This window comes from Xenopus laevis, chromosome 2L (genome assembly GCF_017654675.1).
Source record: "Xenopus laevis strain J_2021 chromosome 2L, Xenopus_laevis_v10.1, whole genome shotgun sequence".
NCBI classification, from domain to species: domain Eukaryota; kingdom Metazoa; phylum Chordata; class Amphibia; order Anura; family Pipidae; genus Xenopus; species Xenopus laevis.
In genome coordinates this window covers 183,282,602-183,306,722 of record NC_054373.1, presented here as the reverse complement: position 1 = coordinate 183,306,722, position 24,121 = coordinate 183,282,602, and the positions used below count along the sequence as shown (strand labels likewise).

At 42.8% G+C, this 24,121-nt stretch overlaps 1 protein-coding gene across 2 annotated transcripts; it reads right to left on the bottom strand.

The window, feature by feature from the left end:
* Positions 1-778: 778 nt before the first annotated feature.
* On the bottom strand, positions 779-11,488 carry rnf169.L (ring finger protein 169 L homeolog). Of its 2 annotated transcripts, none has more exons than XM_018245634.2 (5): positions 11,363-11,488; positions 6,017-6,109; positions 4,706-4,818; positions 4,462-4,567; positions 779-3,881 (listed from the first exon to the last, which is right to left on the bottom strand). In XM_018245634.2, exons 1-5 carry the CDS (start codon positions 11,375-11,377, stop codon positions 2,742-2,744), a joined length of 1,467 nt encoding a protein of 488 aa, XP_018101123.1. In that variant the 5' UTR covers positions 11,378-11,488; the 3' UTR covers positions 779-2,741. The 2 variants fall into 2 exon arrangements, with proteins under 2 accessions (XP_018101123.1, XP_018101122.1); XM_018245633.2 differs by lacking the exon at positions 11,363-11,488 and adding an exon at positions 9,525-10,049.
* Positions 11,489-24,121: the final 12,633 nt, after the last annotated feature.

Below are 24,121 nucleotides of genomic sequence, written 5' to 3'. Positions count from 1 at the left end.
CCTGCCATAAAGCAAGACAGCGCTACCGCTCCTGGGTTGCCAGTATTACAGGAGCCCCTTGATGGAGGAGGGGAGAGGTTGCTAAAAGGACAGATTATAATGGTTATAAGTGGACATTTTGGATGCTGCCATATTGTTTTCCTATGGGGTATAGCTTATTGTGTGCCCAGAGCATTCCTTCTCTGTATATTTGTATTTATACATATGGGAGGAGGAGGTGCCATATTGATTCCCTTAGACAGTACAGTATGAGGATATAGCTTATTGTGTGCCCAGGGCATTCCTTCTCTGTATATTTGTATTTATACATATGGGAGGAGGAGGTGCCATATTGATTCCCTTAGACAGTACAGTATGAGGGTATAGCTTATTGTGTGCCCAGAACATTCCTTCTCTGTATATTTGTATTTATACATATGGGAGGAGGAGGTGCCATATTGATTCCCATAGACAGTACAGTATGAGGGTATAGCTTATTGTGTGCCCAGAACATTCCTTCTCTGTATATTTGTATTTATACATATGGGAGGAGAAGGTGCCATATTGATTCCCTTAGACAGTACAGTATGAGGGTATAGCTTATTGTGTGCCCAGAACATTCCTTCTCTGTATATTTGTATTTATACATATGGGAGGAGGGAGGTGCCATATTGATTCCCTTAGACAGTACAGTATGAGGGTATAGCTTATTGTGTGCCCAGAACATTCCTTCTCTGCATATTTGTATTTATACATGAGGTATAAAGAGGGGGGAAAAAATCACATATCTTCATTTAACTACAAAAAGCAAACACCCATTTATTTCCCAGCAGGCATCACTTTAGGACAGAGATTATTCTTGGCAAAATGTAGCTTTTAACCCTTCAATAATAACATCATAAATTCATGCCCCGATCGGGGTTACCGGGAGTTACTCACTGAAGGCCTAAGCTGTTAGCAGTGACTCACCTCATAATATAGAGGAGCTTTGATATATAGTGACATAAATCTTTATTATTGCTTCTCAGTGATGTCAGAGAGACTGATATCCAGATGCATTTCCCAGCATGCATCACTGGCAGTAACCTCTATTTCAGGGACAGACCAACCAATGATCTCTGAGATTGCTGCACAGCGGATACCAATATCAAGCCACGCCCAACAATTAATTGTGTAGGGCAGAGCTGTGCAACTGGAGACCCATGGGAAGGATTTTGGCCCTGTCAGAAATTTGTATGGTCCCATGGACTGTCCAAGAGCATCACTAGCCCCTGGGCACATTGTATATTGACTGACTGGACAGGGGATGGTCCCTGAGTACTACAGAGGGGTTGGTCTTGTCCTTGATATAGAAGTTAGTTCACTAATTACACCTCAGACATAGAAAGAGGGTCTTTCTATCACCAAACAATTGCAAACATCTCATATTGTTTTTCAATATCCTTATATGAAACACTTGGGGGCACCATCGGACTGGGGGGCCGGGGCTGCTGCATCAGAGGTCGGGAGCAGCAAAGAAGGCATTTTGCAAGGAGCAGCTCTAATATAGTCAATAAAGTACCCCCTAGTGTAATATATAAGGATATCATAAATTACAGAGGAGTTCCATGACAATATAAAAGCACTTGGCCAAAGTGTTTTTATACAGGTCATGGAACTCCGAGGTGACTTCTAATATCCTCATATTTTGCAACCGAGGGTACTTTATTTATTATAATACATGAGTCATGTGACATCACTAAGTACCGATTTTAAGGATATCATTTACAGGATATTCATGGCTTGTGTATTAGATAATTTCGGTCACATATTAAGCTCCGTCACTGCAACTTCACAAAATAATCTAAATGTTTTCCCCTTCTTAGTGTTGTCTGGAGGGGCCACAGAAACGCAGGGTCCCTCTCTCTGGATGCTGTATGCATAAACACTGCATAGTAACATAGAAGAGCCCTTGCTTAAATATCACTAAGCTATAGCGATGCCCACGTTAGCAGTTAGTTAGAGGCAATTACTCGATAACCAGGGAGCAGCTATCAGATATAGAGAGAGATAAGCGAGTTTGGGAACAGGACAATGAAAGATACATATTCACCCAATGACAAGGATGGACAAAGTTCTTCTAAAGACTAAAAGTTGCTGCCATCATCCATCTGAACTGGTCATGGTCCTGCTGCCATCATCCATCTTGGCTAGTCATGGTTCTGCTTATGTTGTCCATTTGAACTGGTCATGGTTTATCCATCTTGGCTGGTTTTGATTCTGTTGATGTTGTCCACCTGAACTAGTCATGGTTCTGCTGCCATCATCTATCTTGGCTGGTCTTGAATCTGCTGATGTTGTCCATCTGAATTGGTCATGGTCCTGCTGCCATCATCCATCTTGGCTGGTCTCGATTCTTCTGATGTTGTCCATCTGAATTGGTCATGGTCCTGCTGCCATCATCCATCTTGGCTGGTCTCGATTCTGCTGATGTTGTCTATCCCAACTGGTCATGGTTCTGCTACCATCATCCATCTTGGCTGGTCATGGTTCTGCTACTATTATCCACCCTAACAGGTCATGGTTCTGCTGACAAAATCCATTTGGATTGGCCATGGCTCTGCTACCACTTTAATCCACCGTGGTTCTACATCAAATGCCCACCTACCCACTTATGGATTATTCATGACAAAAATACAGGGAGAACAAAAATAGTAATCTCTATAATCACTGTTTTTTCTTTTAGATTGGATCTTAATAGAAAATGCAAAAATAAGAAAGTGCTAATTTGCGCCGGCCGTGCTTTTGGAACGCAAGGGGTATTCATCCCGGCTCCCCTTGCATCGGTTTACCGTCCTTGTTTCTTTGTCGAATATCTGTTGGAGTTTAAGTGCCAGCTTTTTATCCTCCTCCTCCTGGGCCAGTCTCTGTTCTGTGTCTTTCCGCCGCAGGTCCAACCCCTGAACACATTTGCCCCCGCGTGTGACCTTTAACCTCTTAAAGGAGCCATTCTGTTCCAAGTGCTTGGTTTTACATCTCTTCTTCTGGCCTCTGCGTTGGGGAATCTGGGGGCTGATGTTCTCGGCAGCTCTAAAGCATGCTCCATTTTGCATATTCACTAGTTGGGTGCTGATTCTGTGAGGGCGTTTAATTGCCGTTTTGAGTGACTTTACCCGAAGACACTTGGAATGGGGTTCCTTGGAATCAGCTTCTATAGGTTTGGAGCCTCTACGTAAATTTGAATTGAGATCAGTAAAGTCTGTGGCCCCACCCGTCTCAGTAAGTGGCCCAGTGCTCACAAGGCTATCGTTGTTGGACAAAACTAGGTTCTTCCCTTCATCTCTCATTTCCAAATGAACACTTTTGCTAGAAGAGGGTAAAAGTTCCACATCCCCCAGTAAAGTGTTGCGCTTCCCACTGCGACTGTTCTTGCAAGCGGACAGTTCCCTGCTGGACGGCACTTGCTTATTTTTGGAGGAAGCATCTTCATCAGGTTCAGCAGAAGATGTCAGCGTCCCTTTGGAGAGAGTCTTTTTCATCTGTCGGTCCTGAAACACTTGCTCCCACTTTTTCAGGATCATGGGGCTGGCCTCATAGGTGGTGGGCTTCTGGAGGCTTTTCCTTAGGTTTCTGGGCGTTGACTTGATAATGACGGGGCTTAAAATTCTGCCATCGGGCAGTCTCTTGGGAGGTGTGCAAGGAGAGCACACGATTGGCTTGAAGTGGTTGAGCTCCTCTGAAATGCTGTCATTGCTCTCCGGGCTGATGGATCGATCGGGCTTATGCAGCGGCACAAAGGAGGTCAGAGGGTTTAGGGACAGGCGTTTTTCCGCTGTCAGAACAGGGGCGGAAAACGAGCGGCTGTTCTCTGTAGACAACAGGACTCCAACAACGGCTGAAGATAGGCATCCTCCAAGGGGGACCTGCAAAATGAATGTATTAGCATAGGTATTCTCTTGTATTAAGCACATTTAAGCAGGAACAGCCCCAAGTTTGATCATAGCTTGTGTAGAAAGATACCATAGAACTATTCCTCCATAGGTATTACTAAGCACGATTCCTCAAGAACAAGAATTCACCTACGGGGAGACGATGAGGACCACATCAATGTGTATTCAAACCTAATCAATAGATATCTGGCCGATTTTCTGGCAAGCATCAGTTGGGCAGCAGTTGTCAGCAGCTTTAATTAGGCAGCTTTATATGTTCATATATAGAGTCTGATCAATTTTAGGGGCATAACAGTAGGGGCTTCAGACACAGCTACTGCTGGCGAGCCCAGAAATGCAAGGGGCCCAAATTTTTAATGTACTTTTAATGAACAGGACATCTTCCTGAAAATTTGGAGATGGGGAGGAGCTATTAATGTTTCACAAAGGAACCTGTTAACTAATGCCTATATCGCTGGTTTCAATAATTGCCGTTTCCTGCGAATTAAAGTGTGCAGACAAAACTAATATACAAAAATAAGACCACCCAATAGGTACACCTGTCGTGTCTTACCTTGGCTTTTGGGGGATGTGCTGCTCTCCTCCTGCCCAGCGTGATGCTCTCATTTACTGTTGTATCAGTGCAGCTCTGGCTCCGCTCCACCTTACTTTGACGACCCCTAGCAAAACAAAGAGGGTAAAATAAGAAACAAACATTCACAAGAGAAGCCACCAGCAAGTCATGTAACTGAAAACAAAAAGTGCAGCCAATCATGCAGTAAACATGTGACCTTCTCCTGATGGAGCGGTCTCCTTACCAGGCCAAGGAGGTCAGGGAGTTGGCACTGCTTTTGGAAACAAAGGCTGATCGGTGAGGGATCCTGTCTGGGACTGGCTCTTCATTCTCAGAGTCAGAGAGGCGCTGTGGGTGCTGTGGGGAAAGAGTACAAGCTAGAGTTAAAGGGGAGAACGACCGCAATACTAAAAAAAATTAGAAACAGAGAAACAAGGGTCATAGGAGAAAGACAAATATGCCCACAGTACCATGGAAACCAAGGAGAAAGAATGACTTTAAATGAACAGAGCAATAAAGTATTCATTATAAGTGTGTGTGTGTGTGTGTGGGGGGGTGTTTGTACCTCAATACCCAAAAGCTGCCCACCAGTGCTGCCATTACGACGTGTCGGTTCGAGACGCACTGTCGAGTTCTACCCTAAGGGTGGCAGGCTGAAAACCCCTAGATTAACCCGTCTGGAACATTGGTCCCCTCAATTTTTTCAGTTCTGTTTTTGTGTAACCTTCAGTGCCAACATGTTTTACCGCTTTTTATTCTTTCCACTATGTAACGTTACTTTCATGCAGTGATATAGTGAATAAAGTACCCCTTATTGTAAAATATAAGGATATTATAAGTCACAAGCATAAGCATAAATCATTTGTTTGATTAGGCTTGTGATGCAGTTCATGTTTATGTTTAGTATACAAAATACAGCATTTCTAGCCTTATTCTATTTTACACTTTCCTTGTCCTTTAATGTATGTATCCACCACAACTCTCTTTATTTCAACTTAAGTTCTCTATAGAGATTATGGCTTATATCTGTTTTTGTAAATAATATTAATGGTTTATAATACTCTGATGTGTTTGGCTAAAGATTTGAGTCAAACAAAAGGAGATGTAATGAGGTTTATAGAGGTGCTATATCCATTACTAGAAGACTTCGATGTCACTTCCTGCCTGAGTCTTTTAAATGTTAGGAATATACCCGAGATATGCGACTATCTGATAAGCTTGAGAAAGGGCACATCGCATGCCTGAAATGTTGCTGATGGAAACATTGTGACATGCAGGTTGTAGTGTTTTGCACTTTTTGTGAACTACAATAAAGTTTTTGCTATTTTTGATAATTGAATGGCGACTTTTCTTGTTTGGACATGTTCTATATGTATGGCAAAATCACAGCGCTTGTATGAGATGTGATGTAGATGAAATATAATCTAGAATTCCAAGCAAAAGAGTGCCCCCTAGTGGTGAAACCAGCAATGGAACAAATAGAAGGGGTCGCCATATATTGTGCTGATGTTGGGTTTCAAGGACTGAAAACAGGAGACCAAGAACGTGTCCTTACCTGACTCAGCTTAATGGCTAAACCTTCTGCCTCCGCCTGGTGCAGCCTCTGGCTCCGGTCCTCCGAATCTTTTTCCTCTTTTTCTTCATTTATCTTTAAAAGAAGGGAAAATGGATTAAAATAAATTAATAACTGGGAATTTGGACCCTAGCAACCGGACTGCTGAAATTACAAACTGGAGAGTTGCTGAATAAAAAGTTGAATAACCCAAAAACCACTAATAATAAAAAATGAAAAACAATTGCAAATTGTCTCAGAATATCCCTCTCTACATCCTACTAACAGTTCATTTAAAGGAGAACAATCCCTGTAACATGGGTGGTCTTATTTGGGAAGTGATTACTTGACAATAGCTGTGCTCTTCCTCATGGACCAAAACTAGTTCCTGAATGAGTGTGATATACATATGTGTATATATATATATATATATATATATATATATATATATATATATATATATATATATATATATATATACACACACACACACACACACACACACACACACACACACACACACACACACATATATATAGATATAGATATATATATATAGTCTTTATATGAGTGTCATATATATATAGATATAGATATATATATCAAACAAGGGAAAGTTGTGCTCACCACTAATTTTTAAACCCATTAGGCGGGGGTGCAATGAGGGTGTGACCACAAAATACATATAGTCAAACACAAGAGTCCTCTGCACTCAACCCATTATCAATATATTTAAGACAGACATTTTGTGCTACTGCTACTGAAAAATGCCTTCCCCTTTAAACAACACAGGGATTGTTTGTCCATATATTACAATATATTTAAGCTGAACAACTACGTCACAGTCATCCCATATCTGGCCAGTCCTACGCTCAATTTTCATCTGATTCATTAAGAATTCTATTGCTTCATTATACAATTTACACAGGGACTTAGTTTTACCTGCTAGTAAATGACAGGTAAAACTTAGTCCCTGTGTAAAATGTATAATGAAGCAATAGAATTCTTAATGAATCAGATGAAAATTGAGCGTAGGTCTGGCCAGATATGGGATGACTGTGACGTAGTTGTTCAGCTTAAATATATTGTAATATATGGACAAACAATCCCTGTGTTGTTTAAAGGGGAAGACATTTTTCAGTAGCTGTATGTGTTGGTGGGAGTTGCAGTTAGACAGGAGGACACAAGTTCAGCAGGACAAATTGACATGAGTTAGGAGTAATCACATGATGCACCAAAAGTGTCACTGACCCCCCATATAAATACTCAGCCCTCAGTCTGTCACTGACCCCCATATAAATACTCACCCCTCAGTCTGTCACTGACCCCCCCCCCATATAAATACTCACCCCTCAGTCTGTCACTTTCCCCCATATTAAATACTCGCCCCTCAGTCTGTCACTGACCCCCCTCCACTATAAATACTCACACCCTCAGTCTGTCACTGACCCCCCATATTAAATACTCACCCTCAGTCTGTCCACTGACCCCCATATAAATACTCAGCCCTCAGTCTGTCACTGACCCCCCCCCCATATAAATACTCAGCCCTCAGTCTGTCACTGACCCCCCATATAAATACTCACCCCTCAGTCTGTCACTGACCCCCCATATAATACTCACCCCTCAGTCTGTCACTGACCCCCATATTAAATACTCACCCCTCAGTCTGTCACTGACCCCCCATATAAATACTCAGCCTCAGTCTGTCACTGACCCCCCCCATATAAATACTCAGCCCTCAGTCTGTCACTGACCCCCCATATTAAATTACTCACCCCCTCAGTCTGTCACTGACCCCCATATAAATACTCACCCCTCAGTCTGTCACTGACCCCCCATATAAATACTCAGCCCGTCAGTCTGTCACTGACCCCCCCCCATATAAATACTCAGCCCTCAGTCTGTCACTGACCCCCCATATAATATACTCACCCCTCAGTCTGTCACTGACCCCCCATGATAAATACTCACCCTCTCAGTCTGTCACTTTCCCCCCATATAAATACTCGCCCTCAGTCTGTCACTTTCCCCCCATATAAATACTCGCCCCTCAGTCTGTCACTGACCCCCTCCATATAAATACTCACCCCTCAGTCTGTCACTTTCCCCCCATATAAATACTCGCCCCTCAGTCTGTCACTGACCCCCCACTATAAATACTCACCCCTCAGTCTGTCACTGACCCCCATATAAATACTCACCCCCTCAGTCTGTCACTGACCCCCCATATAAATACTCAGCCCTCAGTCTGTCACTGGACCCCCCATATAAATACTCAGCCCTCAGTCTGTCACTGACCCCCCATATAATACTCGCCCCTCAGTCTGTCACTGACCCCCTCCATATAAATACTCACCCCTCAGTCTGTCACTTTCCCCCCATATAAATACTCACCCCTCAGTCTGTCACTGACCCCCCATATAAATACTCACCCCTCAGTGTGTCACTGACCCCCCCCCATATAAATACTCACCCCTCAGTCTGTCACTTTCCCCCATATAAATACTCGCCCCTCAGTCTTTCACTGACCCCCTCCATATAAATACTCACCCCTCAGTCTGTCACTGACCCCCCATATAAATACTCACCCCTCAGTCTGTCACTGACCCCCATATAAATACTCACCCCTCAGTCTGTCACTTTCCCCCCATATAAATACTCGCCCCTCAGTCTGTCACTGACCCCCTCCATATAAATACTCACCCCTCAGTCTGTCACTTTCCCCCCATATAAATACTCACCCCTCAGTCTGTCACTGACCCCCCATATAAATACTCACCCCTCAGTGTGTCACTGACCCCCCCCATATAAATACTCACCCCTCAGTCTGTCACTTTCCCCCCATATAAATACTCGCCCCTCAGTCTTTCACTGACCCCCTCCATATAAATACTCACCCCTCAGTCCTGTCACTGACCCCCCATATAAATACTCACCCCTCAGTCTGTCACTGACCCCCCATATAAATACTCACCCCTCAGTCTGTCACTGACCCCCCCATATAAATACTCACCCCTCAGTCGGTCACTGACCCCCATATAAATACTCAGCCCTCAGTCTGTCACTGACCCCCCATATAAATACTCACCCCTCAGTCTGTCACTGACCCCCATATAAATACTCACCCCTCAGTCTGTCACTGACCCCCCATATAAATACTCAGCCCTCAGTCTGTCACTGACCCCCCATATAAATACTCAGCCCTCAGTCTGTCACTGACCCCCCATATAAATACTCACCCCTCAGTCTGTCACTGACCCCCCATATAAATACTCACCCCTCAGTCTGTCACTGACCCCCCATATAAATACTCAGCCCTCAGTGTGTGAGTGACACATAAAGAGAGAGAGGGTCAGTGTCAGACACAGAGAGAAGCCCAGTGTGTCGGTCTCATTATAAAGAGACTGAGTGTCAGTAGCGGAGGTGTATAAAGAAAGAGTCCGTCAGTGAGTTATCGCCCATTACATATATATAAACACTTCCTCAGCCCCCTCACAGTAACACTAACCTGGGCCGATCTCCCACTCACTTTCCGGACCCGAGACATCGCCTCAAGACGGGGCCGAGCCCGGGAAATCCCCGATTTGTTTGCGCCACAGTCCGAGCGGGAATCACATCCCCGGACACAGGGGGCGTGTCTCAGACCGGATATCCTCCTGCCCCCCACTCCCGAGAAGGAGGGGCAGGGAGGAGGCGCTGGGTCCCATATGTCAGTGAGGAGATGAAACCAATGTCCGTCCTGTCACTTCCCTCCGTCCGATACATCGTATCCTTCCGCCGACAAATGACTCCTTGTACCTTATTATTCCGCACTCCGGTCACGTGTCTCGTCACCCTGTCCCTCCCCCTGAGACCCGGCAGCGCAGCCCCAAAGCCTCAGAGTCACGTGCTGCAGCTCAATAGATATTGTCTCACACACGGCTAGTGACAGGCTCTTATAATGGCTTTGTGTTTGTTTCTCCCGCTGTAACAATGACAAGAGGAGCCTATAAAGTTCTATAAAAGTTACAGGGGTTGTTCACCTTTAAATTAACTCTTAGTAGGATGTAGAGCGGGATATTCTGAGACAATTTGTAATTGGTTTTCCTTTTTTATTATTGGTGGGTTTTTTATTCAGCAGCTCTCCAGTTTGTAATGTCAGCAGTCTGGTTGCTAGGGTCCAAATTCCCCTAGCAACCATGCACTGATTTTAATAAGAGACTGGAATATGAATAGGGGAGACCTGAATACAAAGATGGGGAATAAAAAGTAACAATACATTTGTAGTAGAGATGTGCGGGACAACCTTACTCTCCTCTTCTTCGCGGGTTCTGCTCCTGCCACCTTCTAATTCCGATTTACGGGTTCTTCTTTTATAGATGCTGCACCTGCTTGCCCCGCCCTTTTGTGATGTCATCGGCAGGGCGGGTCTATAAAAGGAACCTGGAAGTCGGGGAAATCCCGACCCGCACATCACTAATCTGACCCCCATTTGAAAGCTGGAAAGTGTCAGAAGTCAAAAAAACTATAGAAAATAAATAATGAAGACCAATTAAAAAGTTGCTGAGTATTGGTCGTTCTAATACATAATGAAAAGTTAATTTAAGGGCAGAGACATACGGTCAGATTCGGGGGGATTAGTCGCCAGCGACAAATCTCTTCTTCGGGCGACTAATCTCCCCGAACTGCCTTACCGTCGCCTAGAATGTAAATCGCTGGCAGTATGGCACTCGGTGCACTTTGTTTTGCAAAATTGCCTCACGAGGAAACTTCAGACGACTTCGGAAAACAAACAAACGCGCTCCGAGTGCCAACCTGCCGGTGATTTTCATTCTAGCTGACGGGAAGGCAGTTCGGAGGGAGATTAATTCCCCCGAAAAAGAAATTTGTCGCCGGGCGACTAATCTCCCCGAATCTTACCCCTTTAAAGGGGCCAACTACCCCTTTAACTTGACCTAATGCTAAATGGAAGAGAATTGGAGAGAGAAATGAAGACCCCCCGGCCACTGCATGATATTAATACAGAGATGTGCAACTATATACAGGGCAGGGAAAACAGGGCCCTTGTGATTCAGGAAACTGAGCAACAAACAGAGGATGTACAAATAGAATCTCTTGTTGTACTACAACTCCCAAATTCTGGCAGTTGAGGGTTTCTGGGAGTTTCAGCCCAAAATCAGCAGGAGGGTTACAGTTTGCACTTACGGAATACATGAAAAAAAGAGTTGCACAACTGGTTCATGGGGGTCTCTGGACTGTACCATAAACTGCTCCCCCCTCTGCTCCCCTGTTCTCTATATATCTATGTTATCTGTAGGAAATAAGAATTAATTATCAGTGGTAAATAAGAAGAAATGTGAGACTTACATGAAGTGGAGCCATAGTGCCTTCCTCTAGTGACTCCTCTAGTGAATCCTCTAGTGACTCCCGTATTGACTCCTCTAGTGACTTCTGTAGTGACTCCTGTATTGACTCCTCTAGTGACTTCTGTAGTGACTCCTGTATTGACTCCTCTAGTGACTTCTGTAGTGACTCCTGTATTGACTCCTCTAGTTACTTCTGTAGTAACTGCTCTAGTGACTCCTGTATTGACTCCTCTAGTGACTTCTGTAGTGACTCCTGTATTGACTCCTCTAGTGACTTCTGTAGTGACTCCTGTATTGACTCCTCTAGTGATTTCTGTAGTAACTGCTCTAGTGACTCCTGTATTGACTCCTCTAGTGACTTCTGTAGTGACTCCTGTATTGACGCCCTTATTGACTCCTCTAGTGACTTCTGTAGTGACTCCTGTATTGACTCCTCTAGTGACTCCTGTATTGACTCCTCTAGTGACTTCTGTAGTGACTCCTGTATTGACTCCCTTATTGACTCCTCTAGTGACTCCTGTATTGACTCCTCTAGTGACTCCTGTAGTACATCCTGTAGTGAGCAGCAGGGAGTGAGTGCTGCACTGTAGTGTCATACAATCTAGTGCTTGTAGCAGGACATGTCTGCACTTGTTTGTGCTATAGGGAATCCTGTGTGACAGTGCAGCAGCTCCACTACATTCATGGGTCGAGGCATCTAGTGATAATAGTGACCGGCACAGGAGGAAAACTGACAGCTGCTAAAAAATGGGTTCTGGGAAGTATAAGGGCAAGTCTACGGATTCCTATTGCCACCACTTGTGCAATAAAGGGTGGAAGGTGCATTGGTACAAAAAAAAGTACCGAGTACAGAGGTAGTGATTGTGCCTATGTGTATTATATACAAAATTGGGGGGTTGTGGAAGCACTCCTAAGGCTAAATCAAAGTATATTTAAGTATAATGGAAGTGCTACTTACAATGCACTTCCCTGGGCCCCTGTCTCATAAGTAATTCAATATAAATGCAAGTGCATGTGTTTACAAAAACAGGGGTTTTTTAGTTACAAAGTTATGATCATAAAGTTGAAAAGCCACCTATGTGTATTATATAGTGAATAAAGTACCCCCTCTTGTAAAATATAAGGATATTATAAGTTACCGAGGAGTTTCATGACCATATAAAAACACGAGGCCGAAGGCCGAGTGTTTTTATACAGGTCATGGAACTCCGAGGTAACTTCTAATATCCTCATATTTTACAACTGGGGGTACTTTATTTATTATAATACACAAATTTTAGTGAGTCATGTGACAGAAATGACATCACTACTCACCGTTTATAACTGATGACATCACTACTCACCGTTTATAAGGATATAATTTACAGGATATTCATGGCTTTTGTGTATTATATGCTTATATATATCAGTGGAGTTATAGTTCAGCTGACGGAGCACAGGGTGAAAATCACTGTCTGAGATATAAACCAATATTGTCACTTCTACAGCTCTGGCAAACTGTCTCCTTGCACAACAGGGCTGTAACAATGTGCAGATTATACAGCAGACAGGATGGAGCTGTTATATACATTTACACTGTCCCTACCATCTCCCCTGGGGTATTATACATGGAATTTGCACTGTATTTATCTGCTGTGTGTTCTGGGGTATTATACATGGAATTGGCACTGTATTTATCTGCTGTGTGTTCTGGGGTATTATACATGGAATTGGCACTGTATTTATCTGCTGTGTGTTCTGGGGTATTATACATGGAATTGGCACTGTATTTATCTGCTGTGTGTTCTGGGGTATTATACATGGAATTGGCCCTGTATTTATCTGCTGTGTGTTCTGGGGTATTATACATGGAATTGGCCCTGTATTTATCTGCTGTGTGTTCTGGGGTATTATACATGGAATTGGCCCTGTATTTATCTGCCGTGTGTTCTGGGGTATTATACATGGAATTGGCACTGTATTTATCTGCCGTGTGTTCTGGGGTATTATACATGGAATTGGCACTGTATTTATCTGTTGTGTGTTCTGGGGTATTATACATGGAATTGGCACTGTATTTATCTGATGTGTGTTCTGGGGCATTATACATGGAATTGGCACTGTATTTATCTGTTGTGTGTTCTGGGGTATTATACATGGAATTGGCTCTGTATTTATCTGATGTGTGTTCTGGGGTATTATACATGGAATTGGCTCTGTATTTATCTGATGTGTGTTCTGGGGTATTATACATGGAATTGGCTCTGTATTTATCTGATGTGTGTTCTGGGGTATTATACATGGAATTGCCACTGTATTTATCTGCTGTGTGTTCTGGGGTATTATACATGGAATTGGCTCTGTATTTATCTGATGTGTGTTCTGGGGTATTATACATGGAATTGGCACTGTATTTATCTGTTGTGTGTTCTGGGGTATTATACATGGAATTGGCTCTGTATTTATCTGATGTGTGTTCTGGGGCATTATACATGGAATTGGCTCTGTATTTATCTGCTGTATGTTCTGGGGTATTATACAGGGAATTGGCACTGTATTTATCTGCCGTGTGTTCTGGGGTATTATACATGGAATTGGCACTGTATTTATCTGCCGTGTGTTCTGGGGTATTATACATGGAATTGGCACTGTATTTATCTGTTGTGTGTTCTGGGGTATTATACATGGAATTGGCACTGTATTTATCTGATGTGTGTTCTGGGGCATTATACATGGAATTGGCACTGTATTTATCTGTTGTGTGTTCTGGGGTATTATACATGGAATTGCCACTGTATTTATCTGCTGTGTGTTCTGGGGTATTATACATGGAATTGCCACTGTATTTATCTGCTGTGTGTTCTGGGGTATTATACATGGAATTGCCACTGTATTTATCTGTTGTGTGTTCTGGGGCATTATACATGGAATTGGCTCTGTATTTATCTGCTGTATGTTCTGGGGTATTATACATGGAATTGGCTCTGTATTTATCTGATGTGTGTTCTGGGGTATTATACATGGAATTGGCTCTGTATTTATCTGATGTGTGTTCTGGGGTATTATACATGGAATTGGCTCTGTATTTATCTGATGTGTGTTCTGGGGTATTATACATGGAATTGCCACTGTATTTATCTGTTGTGTGTTCTGGGGTATTATACATGGAATTGGCTCTGTATTTATCTGATGTGTGTTCTGGGGTATTATACATGGAATTGGCACTGTATTTATCTGTTGTGTGTTCTGGGGTATTATACATGGAATTGGCTCTGTATTTATCTGATGTGTGTTCTGGGGCATTATACATGGAATTGGCTCTGTATTTATCTGCTGTATGTTCTGGGGTATTATACAGGGAATTGGCACTGTATTTATCTGCCGTGTGTTCTGGGGTATTATACATGGAATTGGCACTGTATTTATCTGCCGTGTGTTCTGGGGTATTATACATGGAATTGGCACTGTATTTATCTGTTGTGTGTTCTGGGGTATTATACATGGAATTGGCACTGTATTTATCTGATGTGTGTTCTGGGGCATTATACATGGAATTGGCACTGTATTTATCTGTTGTGTGTTCTGGGGTATTATACATGGAATTGCCACTGTATTTATCTGCTGTGTGTTCTGGGGTATTATACATGGAATTGCCACTGTATTTATCTGCTGTGTGTTCTGGGGTATTATACATGGAATTGCCACTGTATTTATCTGTTGTGTGTTCTGGGGCATTATACATGGAATTGGCTCTGTATTTATCTGCTGTATGTTCTGGGGTATTATACAGGGAATTGGCACTGTATTTATCTGCTGTGTGTTCTGGGGTATTATACATGGAATTGGCACTGTATTTATCTGCTGTGTGTTCTGGGGTATTATACATGGAATTGGCACTGTATTTATCTGCTGTATGTTCTGGGGTATTATACAGGGAATTGGCACTGTATTTATCTGCTGTGTGTTCTGGGGTATTATACATGGAATTGGCACTGTATTTATCCTGCTGTGTGTTCTGGGGTATTATACATGGAATTGGCCCTGTATTTATCTGCTGTGTGTTCTGGGGTATTATACATGGAATTGGCACTGTATTTATCTGCTGTGTGTTCTGGGGTATTATACATGGAATTGGCACTGTATTTATCTGCTGTGAGTTCTGGGTATTATACATGGAATTGGCACTGTATTTATTAGGGAATTGACCCTGTGATATTATGAAGGGATCAATATAAAATATTTCCTTAATTACCCTCAGCAAACACTAAAATCCTCCCTCCCCACACCTAATGATTATAACTTATATTTTAGGCGACTATTGAACTGGCAGTGAGAGGGAGAGAGTGGCCACACCCCTTTGCACATGTAAAGTAATTCCTGGTGAAATCCCTGTGAGACACACACGGTGCCGTTACACTAAGACACAAGTCTGGGCATGTTCAGCAGTGAGATCAGTGTGCTGGGACTCTATGTGGCTCATTTATTAATGTTCCAATGTTAACATGTTATTTTTAAGAAAAGGGTATTTCTTTCAGCGTTAGGTTTTTACACCTAAAAGATTGTCAGTTAACAGGCACCGGTATGCAGAAAAGCAAATAGCAGAAAATATCATTTAAATATACGTAAAGGTGAAGAAAATGCTTTACAATGGAAGTAAATGAATATGAATATGGAAAACTTCGAAATTCAAAAAGACCAACCAAAATTTAGTTTTTTTTGGCGAAATAGGTTTGTTTTTGATCAAATTGGTCTGTATTCGGTTGAATTCGAATCGTACGAATTGCAGTAATAGCGCATACGATTGAATTTGATTCAAAGTTTTTCCCAAAAAAACTTAGATTTTTCAAAGTCCACCAATTGACTCCAAATAGGTTCTAGGAGGTCCCCCATAGGCTAAAACAGCAATCCGGCAGGTTTTAGATGGCAAATGGGCAAAGTCAAAATTTTAAAAAGACAGTACATGATGAATTTCGATGTTCAAATTTTCCAATTTGAATCAAATTTGAACTATTCCCTAGTCGAAGTACACAAAAATAGCTTTAAATTTGCATTTTTTGAATTTGAAAATTCACCTTGACCTTTGATAAATCTGCCCCTTGATATGTTGTAGAATGTTTAAGTTTAAGAAACTTTCAACTGGCCAGGGAGGTCACTGACCCCATGTAAAAACAAATGCTCTGTAAGGCTACAAATATATTGTTATTGCTACTTTTTATTATTCCTCTTTCTATTCAGACCTCTCCTATTCAGATTCCAGTCTCGTATTCATATCAATTCATGGTTTCTAGGGTCATTTGGACTCTAGCAACCAGATTGCTGAAATTGAAAACTGGAGAGCCGCTAAATTAAAAAAAATGAAGAACAACTGCAAATTGTCTCAGAATGCACCCTACTTTCAGCTTGGTATCGATAAAGTGACAACTCAACATAGGGGAGATGACTTCTATATTAAAATATCCCATTATCAAAATCACAAACAAATAAAAATCGTGGAACTAATTCAAATGAGAATACCTTGAAATCCTCAATTATGTGAGAATAAAAATTTTTAAAACCTGTAAAGTTCTAAATGCTCAAAGCAAAGAAATATTTTATGAATTGCAAAGAACAGCTCCCACTGACTTCTACATGACTTTTGTCATTCCAACCCGCACACCCTTCTGATGCTTGCATGGTTGCTAGGGGAAATTGAACCCTAGCAACCAGAATGCAAACTGGAGAGCTGCAGAAGAAAAAGCTAAATAAGTCAAAAAACCACAAATAATAAAAAATGAAAACCAATTGCAAATTGTCTCACAATATCACTCGCTACATCATACTAACAATTAATTTAAAGGAGAACTAAACAAACCCTAAAAATTAATATGGTTAAAAATGGCATATTTTATACAGTGAACTTATTGCACGAGGCTAAAGTTTCAGCTTGTCAATAGCAGCAATAATCCAGGACTTCAAACTTGTCACAGGGGGTCACCATCTTGGAAAGTGTCTGTGACACTCACATGCTCAGTGGGCTCTGATTGGCTGTTGAGAAGCTAAGCTTAGGGCTCGTCACTAATTATCCAGCAGAAAATGAGCTTCCCTGGCTGTAATATAAGCTGATGCTACAGGTTTGCTGATTATTCAATTCTGATGCTAATTGCACTGGTTTCTGTGCTGCCATGTAGTAATTATCTGTATTAATTACTAATCGGCCTTATATTGTGACATTTCTATTCTATGTGTACTGTATATTGTGAGTGGGTCCCTAAGCTCAGTAAGTGACAGCAGCACAGAGCATGTGCAGTGAATCAGCAGAAAAGAAGATGGGGAGCTACTGGGGCATCTTTGGAGACAGATCTTTACTGCTAAAGGGCTGTGGTTGTCTTGGGCTGGTACAGAAGCACGAAACATCATGTACAACATTTCTACCTACTTCTTTAGTTAGGCTTTAGTTCTCCTTTAAAGGTGAACAACCCTTTTATTATAATGTCTCTGTAACACTGCATCTTTTTTCCTGGGGGAGATTTTCTGCTGAGATGAAACATTGAGGGAATGGTTTAATGGAAGAAAAAGAGACAAAACCAAGTTTATTTGTAATAAAAAAAAAGATTTTCTGGGTTAAAGGACCAGTAACCTAAATGAAAATTATTTTTATGAATTTACAATTAATTTATTTACAAATATTTTTTTCCCCATCACGTGCAAATGACCCATCCCATTGTGTGTGTGTGTGGGGGGGATCATAAACTTAAAGTTTGCAAAGTTTGGATTGGTCAGAATCCTTATCACAAGTACAGTTGTATGACTATGGACCCGTAACCCTCCCCACGTACACCCATGGGCCCTTCAACTCACAGGAGGAATCATGGGGGGTTAATGGGTGGAAATTCTGGGTGGGGATTCCCTTTAATTGAACTAAATCTATACCTTTAAAGTAATGTTTGGCCTGACTTCTGAAATTACAGGGCCCCATTCACCCCCCTGGCCACACTCCATTATTCGTCATCCACCCCAAACTACAGCTTCCCCCCCACAATGGCAGCCATAGTGCTTTGTCTAATATATTTACTGTAAGGACAGTCAGGTTATGGGATTCCCTACCAAGAGAGGGGAATGAGTGATTCATTGGTGGGGAGGAAAGGAGATATCACCATCAGCATAGGAAGGGGTTCTTTACTGTAAGGGCAGTCAGGTTATGGGATTCCCTACCAAGAGAGGGGAATGAGTGATTCATTGGTGGAGAGGAATGGAGATCTCACCATCAGCATAGGAAGGGGTTCTTTACTGTAAAGGTAGTCAGGTTATGGGATTCCCTACCAAGAGAGGGGAATGAGTGATTCATTGGTGGGGAGGAAAGGAGATCTCACCATCAGCATAGGAAGGGGTTATTTACTGTAAGGACAGTTAGGTTATGGGATTCCCTACCAAGAGAGGGGGAATGAGTGATTCATTGGTGGAGAGGAATGGAGATCTCACCATCAGCATAGGAAGGGGTTCTTTACTGTAAAGGCAGTCAGGTTATGGGATTCCCTACCAAGAGAGGGGAATGAGTGATTCATTGGTGGGGAGGAAAGGAGATCTCACCATCAGTATAGGAAGGGGTTCTTTACTGTAAGGACAGTCAGGTTATGGGATTCCCTACCAAGAGAGGGGGAATGAGTGATTCATTGGTGGGGAGGAAAGGAGATCTCACCATCAGCATAGGAAGGGGTTATTTACTGTAAGGACAGTTAGGTTATGGGATTCCCTACCAAGAGAGGGGGAATGAGTGATTCATTGGTGGAGAGGAATGGAGATCTCACCATCAGCATAGGAAGGGGTTCTTTACTGTAAAGGCAGTCAGGTTATGGGATTCCCTACCAAGAGAGGGGAATGAGTGATTCATTGGTGGGGAGGAAAGGAGATCTCACCATCAGTATAGGAAGGGGTTCTTTACTATAAGGACAGTCAGGTTATGGGATTCCCTACCAAGAGAGGGGGAATGAGTGATTCATTGGTGGGGAGGAAAGGAGATCTCACCATCAGCATAGGGTTATTTACTGTAAGGACAGTTAGGTTATGGGATTCCCTACCAAGAGAGGGGGAATGAGTGATTCATTGGTGGAGAGGAATGGAGATCTCACCATCAGCATAGGAAGGGGTTCTTTACTGTAAAGGCAGTCAGGTTATGGGATTCCCTACCAAGAGAGGGGAATGAGTGATTCATTGGTGGGGAGGAAAGGAGATCTCACCATCAGTATAGGAAGGGGTTCTTTACTGTAAGGACAGTCAGGTTATGGGATTCCCTAACAAGAGAGGGGGAATGAGTGATTCATTGGTGGGAAGGAAATGAGATTTCATCAGCATAGTAAGGGTTGCTGGGAGTTATAGATTACAACAGTTTAGTTAGAAGGAGCTACCAGTTTACCTTTCATGTACAACAGACAGTACCTGTGACTGCCACGAGATGTCTCCACAGTCTTTGTTAACAGTTGAGTTGACTGATGTGTGTACTGGACATCCGAAAAAACAATACCATAGAAATATTATTAATCTTATTTTCCCGGCAGATACAGCGCTGGGCCACCAAAAGCCATGCCATATTAACTATTCCTTTACATTTCATTCACTTTCCCTTGTTTGCTTTTGTGCATATGAGATGGAGCTGCCATGGCCAGTGGCATTCTCCTTGGAAACTAAAAAAAAGAAAAACACATGCAGCTTGCAACTGCTGGTTTGAAAGGGTTAAACGCGAGGGGCTTGTGTCTTTATTGGGTCTGATTTATCATTTCAATCTGGGAGCCATGTGATCATTGGTGACACACGGGACAGGGGTGGTCAGATCAAGAGTTCTACTTGTATATGTAAATGGCATCATTAGTATATACCATGTATATATTAATATATGGAGAGGGGCAGGTTAGTTAGTTCCCCTTTAGCCAGATAGTCCCCTATAGTTTGGCCAGCTAAATGGGCCCTAGTCTGACTTTAGAAAAGGAGTCATTAGTATAGTTTCCCCTCTTGTGTCACAGTATGGCCTTTTGCAGTTCCTTAGTTGGCCAGAAGGTGGCACTGTTTTATAATGTATAAGCTGAGCACACATGCGCTCTGGGTCCAATTATGGAAGTCCTCACCTGAGCAGTGAAACTAGGGTTGCCACCTGTCCAGTTTTTTGAAGGGCTGCCTGGGTCAAAACTGCCTGGCCAGTTTTCCAAATTAGGAAAACTGCGCAGGATTCCCTGTGAACTGTGATAGACTCGGCGATTGGCCAATTGTTGATTGCCACGTCATAGCCCCGTTTCGATGACCCACCCACCCTGCAACGTCATTGTCCCGTCCCCAGTCCGGAGTTTATTCAGAAGAAAGGTGACGACTCTAAGTGAAGCCCAGGTTTAGTTAGACCTAGTAAGGATATTGTCACAGGTACTCTAGGAGTGATAGATAGAGTAGGGCTAGCTATATGAGCAGTATGAGCTCCACCAAAGAGAATTAGTAGGATTAGAATCCTGGGTGCACTGCTGCCCAGAGTAGGGCAGTATTGATAAATATACAATATATAGAGGCAATACTATAGTATACTGTGCCCTTAGGAAGATGCAGGTGAGTGACAAGTCTGGGGAAAGGGGATTTTGCCATCAGCACAGAAGACCTGCCCGAGTTCTAGAGGATCTCCCGGGTGGCCCCAGTCTGGGAACATTCCCTCCAGCCTCCTAATATTTGCACCACACGTTTATATAATCTCTATGCCATTAGGCTCTGTCCCCATGTAATCATGTGAGAGTGGCCCTGGATGTGAGATTCTCTGGGGCCCCAGTGAGTTTTTAAAAGCTCTATTAAACTCCCCATAACTCGAAATTTGACCAATCTAAAATAATTAATGAAATCAAATTTTTAAAACTCGGATGAACTGAACCGACCCGAAAACTCGAATCGAATTAGATATGAATTTCAAAAACTCGATTAGAGCTTTTTTCTCTGAAAAAATCGAAGAAAGGAAGGCTGCAACAACTCCATTGACTTAAACAGCAATTCGGCAGGTTTTAGGTGGCGAATAGTCGAATTCGCGTTCTTAAAGGGCCAGAGTATGATAAATCTTGAAAATCGAATTTGATTTATTTTTAAAAACTTGAATCGAATTTGAATAACTCCCTAGTCTAATTTGACAGTTTTGACCATAAAACAAAAACAAAAAATTAAGAATTTTTCAATTCGACCCTTGATAAATCTGCCCCTTAGTAGCTTGGGTTTAGTTTATCTTTTCTCCACTCAGATAGTGACGCAAGACTCCTACATTGCCGGGGCCCCTCTGAACGCCCTGGTAGGACAAGGGTTAAGTAGTCCCAGCAGACCCCCCTGTGCAATATCCACATCATGACACCAGTGCAGCCTGTGAGCCTCTGCCTATGCCAGAATTTAGCATCACTTTTGGAAGCTGACGTGATTGGCCGAGATCCAGCCCCCCTTGTCTCCAAAAGTCTCTAAATAAGGTCAGGTACTGCTGCCTCTCCAATCTGATCTGGAGCCGCTGCATGAGAAATGGCAGATCTCGGGGTTCACACTGGCTAAGAAGGGTCTTCATCTCCCAAAATTACATTATTCGCCTGTCTCTCTATAAGAAAACTTAGGGACTGTTCCTGCTGAATTGTGCTTAGTACAGAGGAATACCTATGCTGCCATAGTTTTATGGGATCTCTCTGTACAGACTATGAGCAAACTTAGGGGGCTGTTCCTGCTGAATTGTGCTTAGTACAGGGGAATACTTATGCTGTCATAGTTTTATGGGATCTCTCTGTACAGACTATGAGCAAACTTAGGGACTGTTCCTGCTGAATTGCGCTTAGTACAGGGAATACCTATGCTGCCATAGTTTTATGGGATCTCTCTGTACAGACTATGAGCAAACTTAGGGGCTGTTCCTGCTGAATTGTGCTTAGTACAGGGAATACCTATGCTGCCATAGTTTTATGGGATCTCTTTGTACAAACTATGAGCAAACTTAGGGGCTGTTCCTGCTGAATTGTGCTTAGTCTTCCTGGCAGCATATTTGTTCTGTGCTCTCAGGTGCTGCACCTGGTTACACTTAAAGCTCTGCAATTCCGACATTACACAGGGAAGTCATTTATTGCATCATGGTGACTACTGGCCACTTCCTACATTTCTTTCTCTTTATTGTTTCCAGTCTCCAGTATCAGACTACCGGTAATTATTGGTTGTGCTCTGTGGGTGCGACACATAAGTGATACACTTTGTCACCTTGTTCTCTGGCATTTGTACTATTGTGACTGTTACCCCAATGTTTCTATATATCTGTAACCTTGTTATGAGCTAAGGGGGCCCAGTCTGAAGGTCAGTTAGGAGGAGATTTGGGGTGAGTGTTTATTTGTGCCCTGGGTACTCCTGGAACTATAGGGGGTGACACCCCAATGTTTCTATATATCTGTAACCTTGTTATGAGCTAAGGGGGCCCAGTCTGAAGGTCAGTTAGGGGGAGATTTGGGGTGAGTGCTTATTTGTGCCCTGGGTACTCCTGGAACTATAGGGGGTGACACCCCAATGTTTCTATATATCTGTAACCTTGTTATGAGCTAAGGGGGCCCAGTCTGAAGGTCAGTTAGGGGGAGATTTGGGGTGAGTGTTTATTTGTGCCTTGGGTACCCCTGGAACTATAGCAGGGTGACACCCCAATGTTTCTATATATCTGTAACCTTGTTATGAGCTAAGGGGGCCCAGTCTGAAGGTCAGTTAGGGGGAGATTTGGGGTGAGTGCTTACTTGTACCCTGGGTACCCCTGGAACTATAGCAGGGTGACACCCCAATGTTTCTATATATCTGTAACCTTGTTATGAGCTAGGGGGGCCCAGTCTGAAGGTCAGTTAGGGGGAGATTTGGGGTGAGTGCTTATTTGTGCCCTGTGTACCCCTGGAACTATAGCAGGGTGACACCCCAATGTTTCTATATATCTGTAACCTTGTTATGAGCTAAGGGGCCCAGCCTGAAGGTCAGTTAGGGGGAGATTTGGGGTGAGTGCTTATTTGTACCCTGGGTACCCCTGGAACTATAGCAGGGTGACTGTTACCCCAATGTTTCTATATATCTGTAACCTTGTTATGAGCTAAGGGGGCCCAGTCTGAAGGTCAGTTAGGGGGAGATTTGGGGTGAGTGTTTATTTGTACCTGGGTACCCCTGGAACTATAGCAGGGTGACACCCCAAAGTTTCTAAATATCTTTAACCTTGTTATGAGCTAAGGGGGCCCAGTTTGAGGGACAGGAATGTGTTGTACCCCTGGAGAACTACAGATAAAATGATCCCCAGATCCCTCCACTGGCCGGGATTCTTGTATTTTACAGCAGGGGGTGATATATGGGTGAAGGCAGGTCTATACCCAGAATCCTTTGGTGCAGCAGGAAGCCCCCGTCATGGTTGGGAATTACAGGAAAGCAAAATAAATACATGGAGTTTCCAGACACAGGTCTGAGTGATTAATGGATCTGAGTCTGTAACATAATCACATAAATGAACTGAAGTTCACGTTAGCGGGAAACATTTGTTACACAGACAGCGGCACTGGAAGAAGAGCTTTACTTGCCCTTTAAACTTTATTTACTGAATTTGGTGGGGCGTGTTTCACATCTTTAAGGGATGGTTCAACTTTCAGTTAACTTTTAATATGTTATAGAATGGCTAATTCTAAGCAACCCTTCAACCTTCTGATTCTTTCCAGCTTTGAAATGGGGGTCACTGACCCCATCTAAAAATACATGCTCTGTAAGGCTACAAATGTATTGTTATTGTTACCTTTTATTACTCACCTTTTTATAC